This window comes from Alligator sinensis, unplaced genomic scaffold (assembly GCF_000455745.1).
Source record: "Alligator sinensis unplaced genomic scaffold, ASM45574v1 scaffold567_1, whole genome shotgun sequence".
Lineage (NCBI taxonomy): Eukaryota > Metazoa > Chordata > Crocodylia > Alligatoridae > Alligator > Alligator sinensis.
The window spans coordinates 2,440,717-2,453,898 of NW_005842049.1; the positions used below are offsets into that span (position 1 = coordinate 2,440,717).

Sequence of the window (13,182 nt, forward strand, 5' to 3'; positions counted from 1 at the left end):
GTTCCTGCCCCCTCCCCAGCCTCTCCTAGCATGGATGTGTCCTCATTTCAAACAACCTGGTGGTGGTGACACTGTGGTACTGGTGCACTGTACTTGACCTGCCATAGGACCTACTTGAGAGGCTCCAGTGCCTCCTGGTAGATTTTTTTTTCTGGCGTGGGTGCCACTGGCTCCCATGAGCTGTTCTTTACCTACCTGTCACTGAGGGAGGCCAGAGCCTGGTTGACCTCATGAGCAAGGTGGTCCCCTTCCGCTTGCAAGCCCTTCAGCAACTCCTCTACAGTGAGGAGCACCTACCCTGACAACAACTGGCATGCCGGTTCCTGCAGAGGGTGTGGGCCCTCACCTTTGACTGGGAGCTCTTCCTGCTGGACCTCATGCTTCTGAACTGGGTGGTGCTTCCGACTTTCTATTGTGGCATGGTATGAGTCTGGCAGTCCACCTTCCACCGCCAGCCTCGGGCCTGGCACCTGTAGTTCCCGCAGCTGCTGAGGGAGCCCCTGGTGCACAACCCAGCCCTGAGGTGCCCTCTGCCGAGCCTGACCTCCACCAGACTCGCAACTACCCTCATCCAGGCTCGTGTCCTCTGCCTGTATCCTTGACCCTGCTCAGTCAGCCTGGCTCTCACCTGAGGCCCTGACCACCTGGCTAGGCATGCGCTCTGTCTGCAGAATGGGCCATTTTCTGCATGACATCCAGGCTGCCCTCCCACCGGAGGCAGCAGCCACCTTTGATGACCATCTCTGGGCACACCAGCTCCGTACGCCGCAGATGCCCTAAGCAAGGCTTTTCTCACGCTGCCAGTCACCCCAGCCGTTGCCAGTGAGCTGGCCAGTGGGCCTGGCACCCTGCTGACACTCCCTGTGCCTCCTGACAGTGACACGGGTTGCCCTTTTGCTTTTCTGTCATGTGAACTACCCAGGTATGTACGCTTCTACATGTGCCATGCCCAGGTGCTGGTGGGCCGCTCCAATACTCCGTGGCAACGGTGCCTGAGACTGCCAGATTCCCCACTGGCCCACCTGGCTTGGTGCACCTTGTATAAGTTGGAGGGGCCAACTTTTTGTATGACCCTGGAGGGACCAAGTTTTTGTACCCCAGCCCCCTGAATTAAGTAGTTAAAAAGTCAAAGTCCTTCCTTCCTTCCTTCTGTGTAGTATCTTTCAAACTAAAATTCCATTTTTTGCAGGACATGAGTTGATAATAATTGCAAGTTGTGGGCAGCAAAAAAAAAAAAAAAATAATGGAGTCATGGAAGGAATTTTCTGTATATTACACTTTTAAATATAATTTCTGGTATCCTCTACTGCAGTCTAAAGGAATACAGCATAAACAGTTACACATGCAGCTTTAAATTATATAGAGCATTTACTAGCAAGGGCAACAAAATCTTTTCACCTTTCTGTTACCGTGATGATGTAAAAGCAATTTATATTTTGCACTCAAGGAAAATGGTGAGAGAATCAAACCTCAAGCTACTTGCACCAGAGAAGGAACCAAAAGAATGATCCTGAGATTTCTAAGCAGGTTTGATGTTTTCATTCATTCTATGGAGCTGTTTCAGTACAGCTCTTCAGAATAGTCTGAGCACCTCACATGCCTAAATGAATTCATCTTTGCTATACTCTTGTAAGGAGGGAAGAACTATTTCTAATTTATATAAGACTTGCTGGGTGCATCTAGACATTCATTAATGAGCTGTAGTTATTGTACATTTAGTTTACTTCCTTAATGAAGTACTAACTGAATACACACTAACTACATTTACTGTGCAGTAGCTCCGGCGCACAGGGTTTTTTTTGTGACAATTACTGAGCCTAATAACACTGAGCAGTAGCTTATTCACATGGTTTTTGACTGGCATACTACAGCAATGTGTTATTAGGCTACTACGCAGTAAACATCTCATGTAGACGTGCCCACTGGGGGCATCTACACGTTCACTGTACTGTGTAGACTCAGTAGCTCCTCAGTAAAACATCATCATCTACACATGCACCACTATTAGGGTGCAGTAAATTAACTCCATTGTAGGATAGTACTGTCCTGGAGAAGTACTATCCTATAGCAGAGTTATTTTGTGCACTGAAATGCATGTGTGGATGGTGACTGGGGATGACTGGGACATGAGGGTGCTACAGTGTGGAGGCTGCCTGCTGGCTTGCCCTGCACTGGACCACCCTCAGGCCCCAGCCCTCCCTTCTGCAGCAAGTTGAGCTGGGGCGGAGCAGCTCTGGGTTGGCAGGCTGACCTTTCAGGCAGGGCTGCTCCACCTCACCTCAACATGCTGTGGCCATGGGTGCACATGTAAACGCTTCACTTGGGAGCAATAAACTCTGGCTCAAACTGTGCCAGATTTTATTGCCATATTAATTACCTATTTAGATTCACCCACTGAATTAGAGATGAAGGGTCTGCTTAAATTAAAATTAAAGCTTCCAGTTTACATCAGTTCAAGTGACTTGACTGAGGTCACAGAAAATCTACAGGAAAATGTAAATGAAATCTACATCTACATCTGTGGAGTCCTTAGCCACAACATCAGCTTTCTTCTATTCTGACAGAGAATGGCGAACTATATTTCTTTACAGCAATGTTTTAAAATGGTACAAATGTGAATTGAAAGGAGAAATTGATGGTAACTCTGACACAGGGGAGGGAGAAATTGGTCTGAAGATTTATTTCAGAGAAATGAGTGAGATATTTTGCTGACTGTCAGTGGTAGGTAACAATGTAATTCAATAAGTGAAGGCCGAGTTTGAATAGATGGAAAATTAATCTTCAGCCTCTGTCTCCTATGGGATTTTCCTCTGCCATTACTGATTGTATTTCAGCTCCTGCCTCAGGAGTGAAATTGGCTGGAGTTAGATTTTAATTGTGTTCACAGGCTGGATTGGATGACTTTCTTTTGCAATATATATGCCTGGCAGTACTATTCAGAAAACAAAGTTGCTCTGGATATTAAAAGCTAACCATTGTATTTAATCTATTGCTAGTAACATAATTCTTAGGGCTATCATTGTTGTGCAATTAATATCAGCACAAATATACTAGATTCCCCTTTTGTACAGTATTATTTTGCATCTGTTTTACTCTAATTCAGATATGGTACCAGTTACAGACATCCCATTATAATGACTGACACTCCGTTATGGTGTGGATAATGGCTGGATCCACATTGTTTTCAGAAGTACCTTTACTTCTTCATTGTAGCACCTAAACATTAGGCATCTTGACCCAAGCAGTTGATCCAAATCAGTTTAAACCAAGAGATCTGAAAAACAGCACTGTGCTCAGCACAAATTTCAGTATTCTGTTTGCTCAGACATGGCTGATGATGGCAGTGGTGCTGTCCATCTTCTGCCTGGGGGAGATCAGGAATCCAGGCTCTTTCTAGTCTGAGGGCACTCAAGTACACATCTCATTTTCAGGAAAGTATCCTAAGCACCAGGATATACTCTAGGCAGGGTGGGCATCACCCCTTCTGTTGAAGTTGGGCCCATTGGCCAGCAAAGAGAGCTAGAGGCATGGGACCAGAAGAACACAAGAGGGAATGTGTATCTAGTAAAGATGATACACCTCTGGTCAGGATGAGTCCCAGCTTTGGGTCCCTGTTGCCAGGGCTATTTCCATTTCAAATTAGTCATTGATTAAATAAACAAATAACTCAGGTGGCAGGGATCAAACCTGGGGACTCTTTCTTCCAGGGGTCTTCCTTTTTGGGCTATTGAACCATGATCCCTTTATTATGATTTTCTTCCTTTGGTGTCAGCTAGGCTTTTAAATTAATTCTGTGATAAACTCCTGCCCAGCAGATTGGAAATTTAATGAGAGTTTTGAGAGTCCAGTACTAATCTGGATCACAACAGATTTAGGGTTGAAGATAGATGCCTAGTTGCTTGATTTTTGGATTGCTTCTGAACATGTACAGAAGCCTAAAGTCAGGGAACCTTAGAGATCTGCGTAAAGATGTCTAATAATTTGGGCTGAAGAAGAGTGAATCTGAATTGTTTCTTGTGAGTTCAGTATGATTTTATCACAAATTTACCATGCATTTATTTAAAATTTTCCATGTAAGGCAACAGACTCTGAAATGCAGTGTGCTGCTCTGTGCAGGTAACCTTCTGAACTAGGTGTGCTGTAGTCATGTTATATGGTGTTCATTGTCCCAATGAGTGACAGGGCTAATTATCCAATCCCAAGCACTGTGCAAATACAGCTATGCAATTTCCAGTTAAGACAGCAGCATGGCATGTGTGACAACTTGCCAGGCAGCAGTGCTATATTTGTGGATTAAGGTGTCTAAAGTCTGCGTGAATCCTGTTTAGACACCCAGACAAATGGTTCTGGTCTGGCACTTCCTGTGTAGGAGTGAATTTCAACCAGTGGGAAGTGCCCCCATACTTAATGATTTTGGTGGGTGGTAACTGTGCTGTTAGGCAGTTTGCGTTTGCTGGAGGTTGTACAAAAACATAATGCTACATGCTTATGGATAATGAAGAGTTCACAAAATTTGGGGGTGGATTTACAGTTTTTTCACTGGGGGGGGGTGGAGGAGGGGGGAAGGATGAAGGGAAAGAATATAGCTAGGAGGGAGGACTCTGGGCCCTCTAGCCAAAATCCAGATATCTGTTGCTCAGGATTTGATGAAACAGTGAGATGACAAAAGATGGTAGAGTTTCACGTTCATATAAGTGATTAGTTTCCAGCATCCTTCCAGCTAAATATGTAAACATACCCTTTGGAGTAATACTTTTGTGAAAAATAATTGGATGGGAAGCCCTTGCCCTCTCTCCTGTCCCCCACCTTCCCCCCGCAACAAAGCAAAACGAAGCAGCTCAAACCAGGTTATCTTTGAAGAAAATAGAGGAGAACATTCATGAAGATCTTACCCTTTTGCTGTTTTATAGTTGTAATGTGACTTGATAGTCTGTAGTATTCTTTTTTTAACAGGTTTATGGAAAAAATAGAGATTGCAATTGCTGGAGTTAATTAGATATTAGAGTGTAAAGTTTTGGATTTTTTTTAACACAATGACTTGCAGGCACAAGAGAAACTTTCTCAGATCAACAATGAATTGTTAGAATCTCATTTACAAAACTGCACTACTTCATTAATTATGACAGCATGATACAAGAAAATAAATCATAAGTAACGCTCCAAAATTTGCTAACTATTTAGGTGGTCTTTCAGACGTGGAAAAAAACTACCGTGCTCAGTCATTCATTATAGCAGTAGTCGGGCCAACTTAATGCTTTATTTAAATCATAACAGAAAACAATATATTTAAACTGTTGCTGATACTGGCTATAGGTAGTATGCATAAAAGCAAGGTACAACACTTAGGGTGTGTTAGGGTGTGTACAGACCTTCAGGGGGCTAGAAGGAGGTTAGATCGTGTTAAAAATAGCTATGCAATCTAACTTAATTCACCAGGTGTGGACCTTATACTTGGATCCCTCGTTAGGTCCAGCTAAATGCAAACTGTACAGAAGTTCCAGGAAAGCTAGATTGGTCTAAAAGTGGCTGCCCTGATCTAAGTTAACCCTACCTCCAAGGCAGTCTAGTTTAGATGGTATTAGCTGCATTTTTCAAATTGATCTAACTTTCCCAAGCTTCTGTACAGTTTCCAACACAGCCGTAGGGCTTGGAAAGCCCAGCTGCTGGCCCCAGGGCTGAGCTTTTGCTCCCTGCCCTTATGGCACCCGTCTGTTTTTAGCCCCTTGGCCTCCTGCCTCCACCTCCCACCAAACCCCCATCTCACAAGCTGCTCCATGTTCCAGTTTTATCAGTATTGGCCAATGCTGGGAGCCTAAGGAGTAAGGAGCCTAAGGAGTTAAGTCCCAGTGGGGAGAGGGGTGGAAGGGATGATTTGCTGTGGGGAGGACCCTGCATGCATGCTGCAGACCCTGCATGCTCCACCCAGTCCCTCCATGGATCCAGCTTGTCCCTTGATCCTGCACAGGTGCTCAAATCCCCCTCCTCCCCCCCACCCCTGGCAGACCTCACTAGCTCCCCTGATTCCCCGCTGTTCCCCCTGAACAGTCCTGTGGATCCGCCTGCCCCCCAATCCCTCTGTGGACCTCCAATCCCCTCCATACCTGTTTAACTCCTCAATTGCCCCACAACAACCCCCCCCCCCGCCTTCCCTTAGATTGGGTGGCTATTTTTAACTCCAAACTCCCCCTATCCTCCTTGAATGTCTGTACCCAGCTTTAGAGCTGCTTATGAAAATAAAGGAGAGAGTTGGACATACTAAATGACATCTCATGCAACATTGAGTAGATGATTCCTGATTTTCAAATATATGTTCGAGTAAACAGTTATACTTATACTCCAAAGACATTCCACTGACTGGAAGTCTGTTGTAATACCTACAATACCTACAAATGTAACTGCTCAGCAAAATGAGCATGAGGTTCCTTATCTTGCTCTGAATAACGAATAATGATTGCAAGGCAGCCACACATTTTACTAGTTCAGTTAGTTGATTAGTGCCATATTTTGCCTGGAATTTATGTGGTGGCCCCTGTGAAACAAGATTGCTAGGAGTATTTATTTAGTTGATCTAATAAGAGTTAAATCAGTTTAAAAAAGCATCCTGAAACAGATTTTTTTTAAATGATATCATGGGAGTTGTTTTTTTTTTTTTATTTGTCAGTCTCATTATAAATGACGTATATCATTTATTAAACATCCTCTTGTAAATTTGTGCAGTTTTGTACCCATATAAGGTTTGTTGTCTGTGTGATAATTTCTTGAAAGATTATAGGAATAAATTATATTTACACTTTTCCTTCACAGATTTAAAATGAATATGAATCAGTGCAATGCAATAAATTTAAGTGCTCTTGCATTATGTTCTGCATACTGGAGTAATGAAGATTTACACCAGCATAAATGACAGGATAATCTGGCTATTGGAGTGTGTGTGTGTCTGTATTTTCATACACATAAACCCTTAGCTATTAATGACAGGTTTGGGGTCAGTTCTGATCCAAGAGGCAAAAATGAATATAGATAGATATATCTATATTTATCTATCAAGATATCGATATATCTATCTAGTTATATCTATATCTATAGCTAGATAGATGGATGGATGTAAAATTTTAGCACTGATTGTAATATTTCCCTTGTCTTTTCTTTACAAAGTCTAAGAAGAATGAATCGGAGACTAGCAGCCAGAGAATCAGACCAGTATTTGAAGAAGATCCTGTTTTTCGACGACAAACATCTTACCAGCATGCAGCAGTTCACATACCAACTGATATTTATGAGGGCTGTAAGTACCATGTGAACATATGGCTTTATATTTATAGTAAACTTCTTTACGTATGACATTCATAAAAACAAACAGATTAACCATGCCTTTTTAAATTATTTTGTTCTGAGTATGAATATCTGTAAGTACTTTTCTTTTAAGAATCTTTAATCACATGATCTGTACAATAGAAATATCCTTATTTGACTAGACTCCATAGTTCGCAACCATTTTTGGACTCAAGTCCGACCGTCCCCTGGCCCCCCGCTTGGAAAATTCCAGTTCCCAGTTCTTAGTTTTCACATTTTTGACTACAGAAAACCCCCAATAAAGCCGTTTATTCTGTTGCAAAGAACTCAGAAAAACCACAACCGGTCAGAATGTTTTTAACACTGTGAATTTCTATTTGACGTCCGGCTTTACATTGTGAATCATGTTTGCATACCTAACAGAGCTAAACTTGTGTGGCACCCTGTAGCACCTTTGAAAGATCTCAGGGTGGCCCAAGGTGCTGTGGCACACTGGTGAGAATCTCCGGATTAGACCACCAACTGTTTGAAAGATGAAGATCTGCTGGAGAATGGTCTGAATTTGGAAAGTGGAGTTAGGAGCAGGAACTTAAGGCAAACAAAGTCTTTATGAGTAGCCTAATTTTTCTCATTCATTCTCTCTTTGTGCTGTTTTTTCATCTAGGGTAAAGTATTCTTGATAGCTTTTCTTTAGAAGAATTCAGCCTGGGGCAGAGATGAATACTAGAAGCACTTGACATATCCCCAAAGCATAAATTGTTCAAGGGACTGGCTTGCTGTTCAGAATAATAGTACTTCTGCTACATGTAGCATGTATGAAGCATTTTTGATAGTGCAGGATTTTAAGAGTATTTGAATGAGTTTTCTCATATTATGCATGTACAGGAAACAATCATAGGATCATAGAAAATTAGAGTTGGAAGGGACCTCAGGAGGTCATCTAGTCCAACCTCCAGTAGGAATTTAAGTTTTTAAAAAACATCCAAAAAGTGTTACATTGTTTTTCAAGATAGAGAAATTTTTAGTGCCACTTTTAGAAAGTGTTTAAAATCCAGGTATGTAGTGTAGTAAGAAGATATATGGTAGATGCTATTTGCACAGACAATGCCTGCAGAATTTAAAAACCCAGCAAACAGAAGGACCTGAAAACAAGATTCTTTTTATTTAGTGCTATTCATTTTAATTCTGCGGCCTGCCTTCTCTGCCAAAATCTCATCAACAGGAAGGAGACCCTAACCTGACCTGCATTTCTTTAAAATTCATAGCCATCATCATGTGTCTGCATTTATAAATGACATAGGAGTGAAAACAGAAATGTCAACAGGATTGAGAAGGGAAATCATAGTTAGTGATATTTCTCAGATGGTGTATCTGAATGGCACAGATTTACAGGATTATTCTAAGATTCTAACTTTAATCCTTCAATTAAAGTGCACTTTAGCATTTATTAAAGTGAAGACAATGACAGTTTCCTTTCCTTATCTTTAAGAGCCTCTTCACTTAGCTGCTAAACTCATAGGAGAAATTGCATGGTTCCTATTGCTGGAAAGCTATTTTTCCTTTGAATTGCCTTGTGAATTCTGATGTGGTTTTTGGCTATGGCAATGTGAAGTGTTGCGGCTTTTTGGATTTAGAAATCTAGGCAGTATTCATAAGGCTGCATATATATCATAGGAATATGTTCTGATATAATTTTACTATCAAGAGTCTGTAAACCTAAATGGTGAAAAATCTACATAGGGAAGTACAACTTTAGTATTTAGTGAGATGGATCTAAAACGGTTAACGTGTAACTTCTTAGGCGGGAGGGGAATGATTGAGTTTCCTGATTTGAGGAAGATGTGGTTCATGAGAAATTCATGATTCTTTGAGGCTATCTATCACATTAAGTGCCAGAGGAGTGAACTGACTAAGATATGATTTAGATTCAAAGAAGAAAAAGTCCTGAAATCTGTCTAATTTTAATATAAGATCCCTATATGTGCAACTTTTATTTACATAGTTATAAATGATTTTTTTTTGGTGACAGCTTAATTGTAACCCTTCTGTCAGGCATGGGACAGGAGTAATAATGGTCAAGTTCATTGTAGGAGTTTTACACAAATTTTATTATCTTGGCTCAAGGCCCTACCCAGAAAACTGGAAAAATTAATTCTGTTTGGGTGTTCCAATATGAACAAACTTCCCGCTTGTAAGCAATTATGACACTATAACAGGGTTATTTGAAGGGGGAAGGAAAGTGGGACATGAAACGAAGTTGGGAAACCCTTAATAATCAGTAGCCCACTTCAGCCAGCTATTAACATTTTATTCAGTCAGTATGTTTCAGAGTTCTCTCTTCGTCCCAAACAGGATGGACATGGGATCTTGTAGAGCCCGTGTAGCTGCTAGCCCAAGCTTTCACCTGTCTCACCAATGCTTGCTGCAGGGGGTCAGGGTGTTGCTCTGCTAAACTGAGTCACTTGCTATGGCAGTCAGAACAAACACAAGAGTTTCCCTTGCTGTAAAGCATGCATACCAACTGCAATATGTAGATAAGGGCCATCATTTCCTGTAATCTAATAGGGGTATGTAAATAAGTGTCACTGGCAGACTGTCACACACAACACAAATACATTACCAGGGTTACGTAAGATTATAAACACTTTCAAGTTACAGGTTTCATAACGTGCAAGGGGGTTCCAGATTGTATTTATTTGGTGCAAAGCACTATAACATTTAGCATATAATGCTGCACTAGTTTAGGCAAGGTAATCTAGCAATAAGTAGGATTCTCAACATTAGGACATACTTTTTTCAAAACCAAATTTCTTTAACTGAATTTTCCTTTTTCTTTTTTTTTGTCCAAAATTGCCTGCATTTCTTTATACTGCTAGCACTTCACTCCTTCCTTCTTTGTGACAGAATTTTAGGTGCCTGCCTTACTAACGAACAGTTATATGGTCTGAGAACCGTTGACTTTTCAGTTCCTTAGCTACACACAGACGATAACTGGGTATACCAGGAAGTATCTCTGAGAAACACATTTAGGGTCAGGGTTGAATTGTATTCCTTGACTGACTTATCTTGAACAAAGATAAGCAGGTTTGGGGAAGACGTTTTGCCTTATCAAACATATTATGGGGTTGGCAAGAAAAAAGGTTATAGAAGCAGATGCTTAGATATAGAATGAGATTTGGGATAATTCTTTTGAATGCCCTATTCTCATTTGAGATTTGCATGCGCAGATGTCATTTAAGAAGATGGCACGTTACAAACCTAGGCATAGTTGTTTTTTCAGGAATTTCAGTGGAATAAGATGTCACTTAGGTTCCCACCCCCACTTAGGAGACCCCAGTAAGTAGAATAGGATCTGATCTTCAGTGTATTGCGGAGAGCTGGATTACAATGTTACAGTCAGCTGTGAATAAGGGGTAGTGCATTATTACACCATCCCAGGAGCAGATAAGAGAACTAATTTGGCTGTAACAAATAGATATCACCTTTGTGCCACTCTAACAGTTTTTATGGCAGCACAAAAGGTAGGCAAAAAGATGTTTGTCACCATTGTTGCACCAACATTTTTTGGCAATCACAAAAGGTAGAAATACATCTATGAATCTATGAAAAAAAAATAGTTTCTAATGCTTTATTATGGCAGATGTCTGTTGGGTTTATGGCATGAGAGCATGGGCAACCCAGAGCTGCTCATGCTGTCCAGTAACCCTGGAGTAATGAATCACTGCCGGCATTTGAGGGGCTCAATCCCATGTACCTCTCAATTCCTTCACAAGATTGGACCCCTCGAGCCCTGGAAGCACCTGCCTAGATTTCACTTCTTACAGACTCAGACTCTGGGAGTCTCTGAAGCACATCTTTTTAAGTGGGAAAGGGGTTTCCCTGCTCGCAGAGATGCGGTCTAGAGTTTTCTGGGGTTAGTCCCTGTTAAGTGGGGATTGATCACATTGCTTGTTGTCCTGCAAGATCAATGGGCCAAACAACAGGTGACATGTTCACCCAGTTAAGCTGTACCAGGAGACATCTCAGCATAGCTGACCCATTTCATTTGGCAATGTCTACACGTAGCTTAAAGTCAGCTCTCCACAGTCTAGTACGGGAATTTGACATGCAGCTTCTATTAGCAGTAACCCAGGTTTCAAGTTTAAGTCCCCGTTGAAACAACCCCTTACATCTCTAAGTATAAGAGTGAAATTGCTAGCCCAAAATGGAGAGGCCGCCCTGCTTGGAACTGAAGTAAGGTTAATCTTTCTGGTGAGTACTGTTGGAAATTGCTCTTGCTGTTTGGAGCAGATGGTAAATTATGCAAGCCAGTGGTAGCTTCAGTTGGATTCAGGACTACTGTTTCTCCAGGTTTTGAAAAAGGTGCTAGACAAATCAATGCCATAAACACCAGAACTGAGATACAATTATTCCTGCTTTCCTCATAGTAGATGTTCACTCTAAGTCAGCTTTTTAAAAGTTTGCAAGAGTCAAAGACTGCCATCACTCCAGTGTTTAATTAGCTCAGAAGAGTTGATGAAAGTAACAAATTGTCACTGTTCACATACTGAAGCATCATGTGTCTTTGGTGTAGTGGCATCACTTGAAATATGTCTTGGCAACTACCAATGGCCTAATAGAGAGTTCAGCCCCCTCCCACCAAGTATGTACTGGGATATTGTAGAGTTATGACTGTCAAATTATTTGATTGTTTTGATGAAAGAGGTTTTTTTTTATTCAGAACCAATTTGCTTATGTTCAGGTGAAATTTCCCTTTATTTGTGTGGCAATCTAAGTTTGTCTGTCACTCTTAAAGTGTGTGGTCAAAATCCTGGTTTTACTTGGGTACCTATACACATGCTTGTGGGTCATATTGCACTTAGAAACCAATTTTTTAAACCTAGTGCTTTAAGAATTGACCCAACACTCAGTTGATGAATAACAGAAAGGCTTGCTTTAATAACTATCAACAAACTAGAAAACTAAATGACAGAAAAAAAAAAACAGACTTTTTTTCTTAATATTCAAGAAATGAGTTATTACAGTCCTTGTATTATCTTAGCTTCAAAGCAAACTTCACCCAATGCAGGCAGGAAGCAGTTCTTGTACAGCTTTACAGAGCGTGGGTACTCCTGTGCTGGGTGGTGCAGGATGGCTTCTTGATCTTTCCTGGATGCACACACCTTGCTGGCAGTTCTGTCTTGTTTTTTATACTGTTTTAATTGTATAGCTTCAAAGCATTCCTTCTTGATAGCTGGTTAATCAGCGTCCTAACAAAGCAGGAAAGGACAGAATTAACACATTGCAATTGTATCCTGTTTGTGGGTTTGTGAAGTTTGCAAGCTTTTGATCAGTTTGGAATGAATGGGATGGGTATTGGTTGAATGAGGTACCTTTAGGAAGTTGATGACAGAATACTAGTGCAGTAGTTATTTTAACAATGGAGTCTAATAAATAGCTGCATCAAATGACTTATGGAGATAGTGAAGATCAGAGACTATTGGATACAATAGGTGTGAGTTTCAGGAAAATACACTGGTTTAACATAATAACCATTTGAAACTGACTGCCTATTTTGAGAACTATGCCTTAATAAATACAAACGTGTCAGGTCTCTGCCAATACTTTTAACCATCACTTATATTTTTTTGGCTCAGGCGTGGTAGAAAGTTGAGGGCTGTTATCATGACTGTTATTATCTTACGGCCTGGGTCTGGTATTGGGTACCGTAAGCACTCTACTCTTTCTTACGCCTATTGGGTTGCAAGCCACTAGTGAAGTTTGATTTTCTTTGTGTCGGGCTTGTTACCACCACCCAGTCTTGCCCCACCCACTGTCTTGCATTTTTGTGCAAGAGGCACTGTCCAAGCTTTCACAGCTTTCATAGTCAGCAGTGGGGTATGTTTTAAT

At 41.2% G+C, this 13,182-nt stretch overlaps 1 protein-coding gene across 1 annotated transcript in view; it reads left to right on the forward strand.

Annotated features, from left to right (window-relative positions):
* The window catches only part of CACNA2D1 (calcium voltage-gated channel auxiliary subunit alpha2delta 1), a 575,362-nt gene that overhangs the window by 318,935 nt on the left and 243,245 nt on the right, over positions 1 to 13,182 (forward strand). The window contains exon 6 of the mRNA XM_025203238.1: positions 7,156 to 7,285. Within this exon, the coding sequence (XP_025059023.1) occupies positions 7,156 to 7,285 (130 nt within the window). The remainder of the gene's footprint in view (positions 1 to 7,155; positions 7,286 to 13,182) is intronic.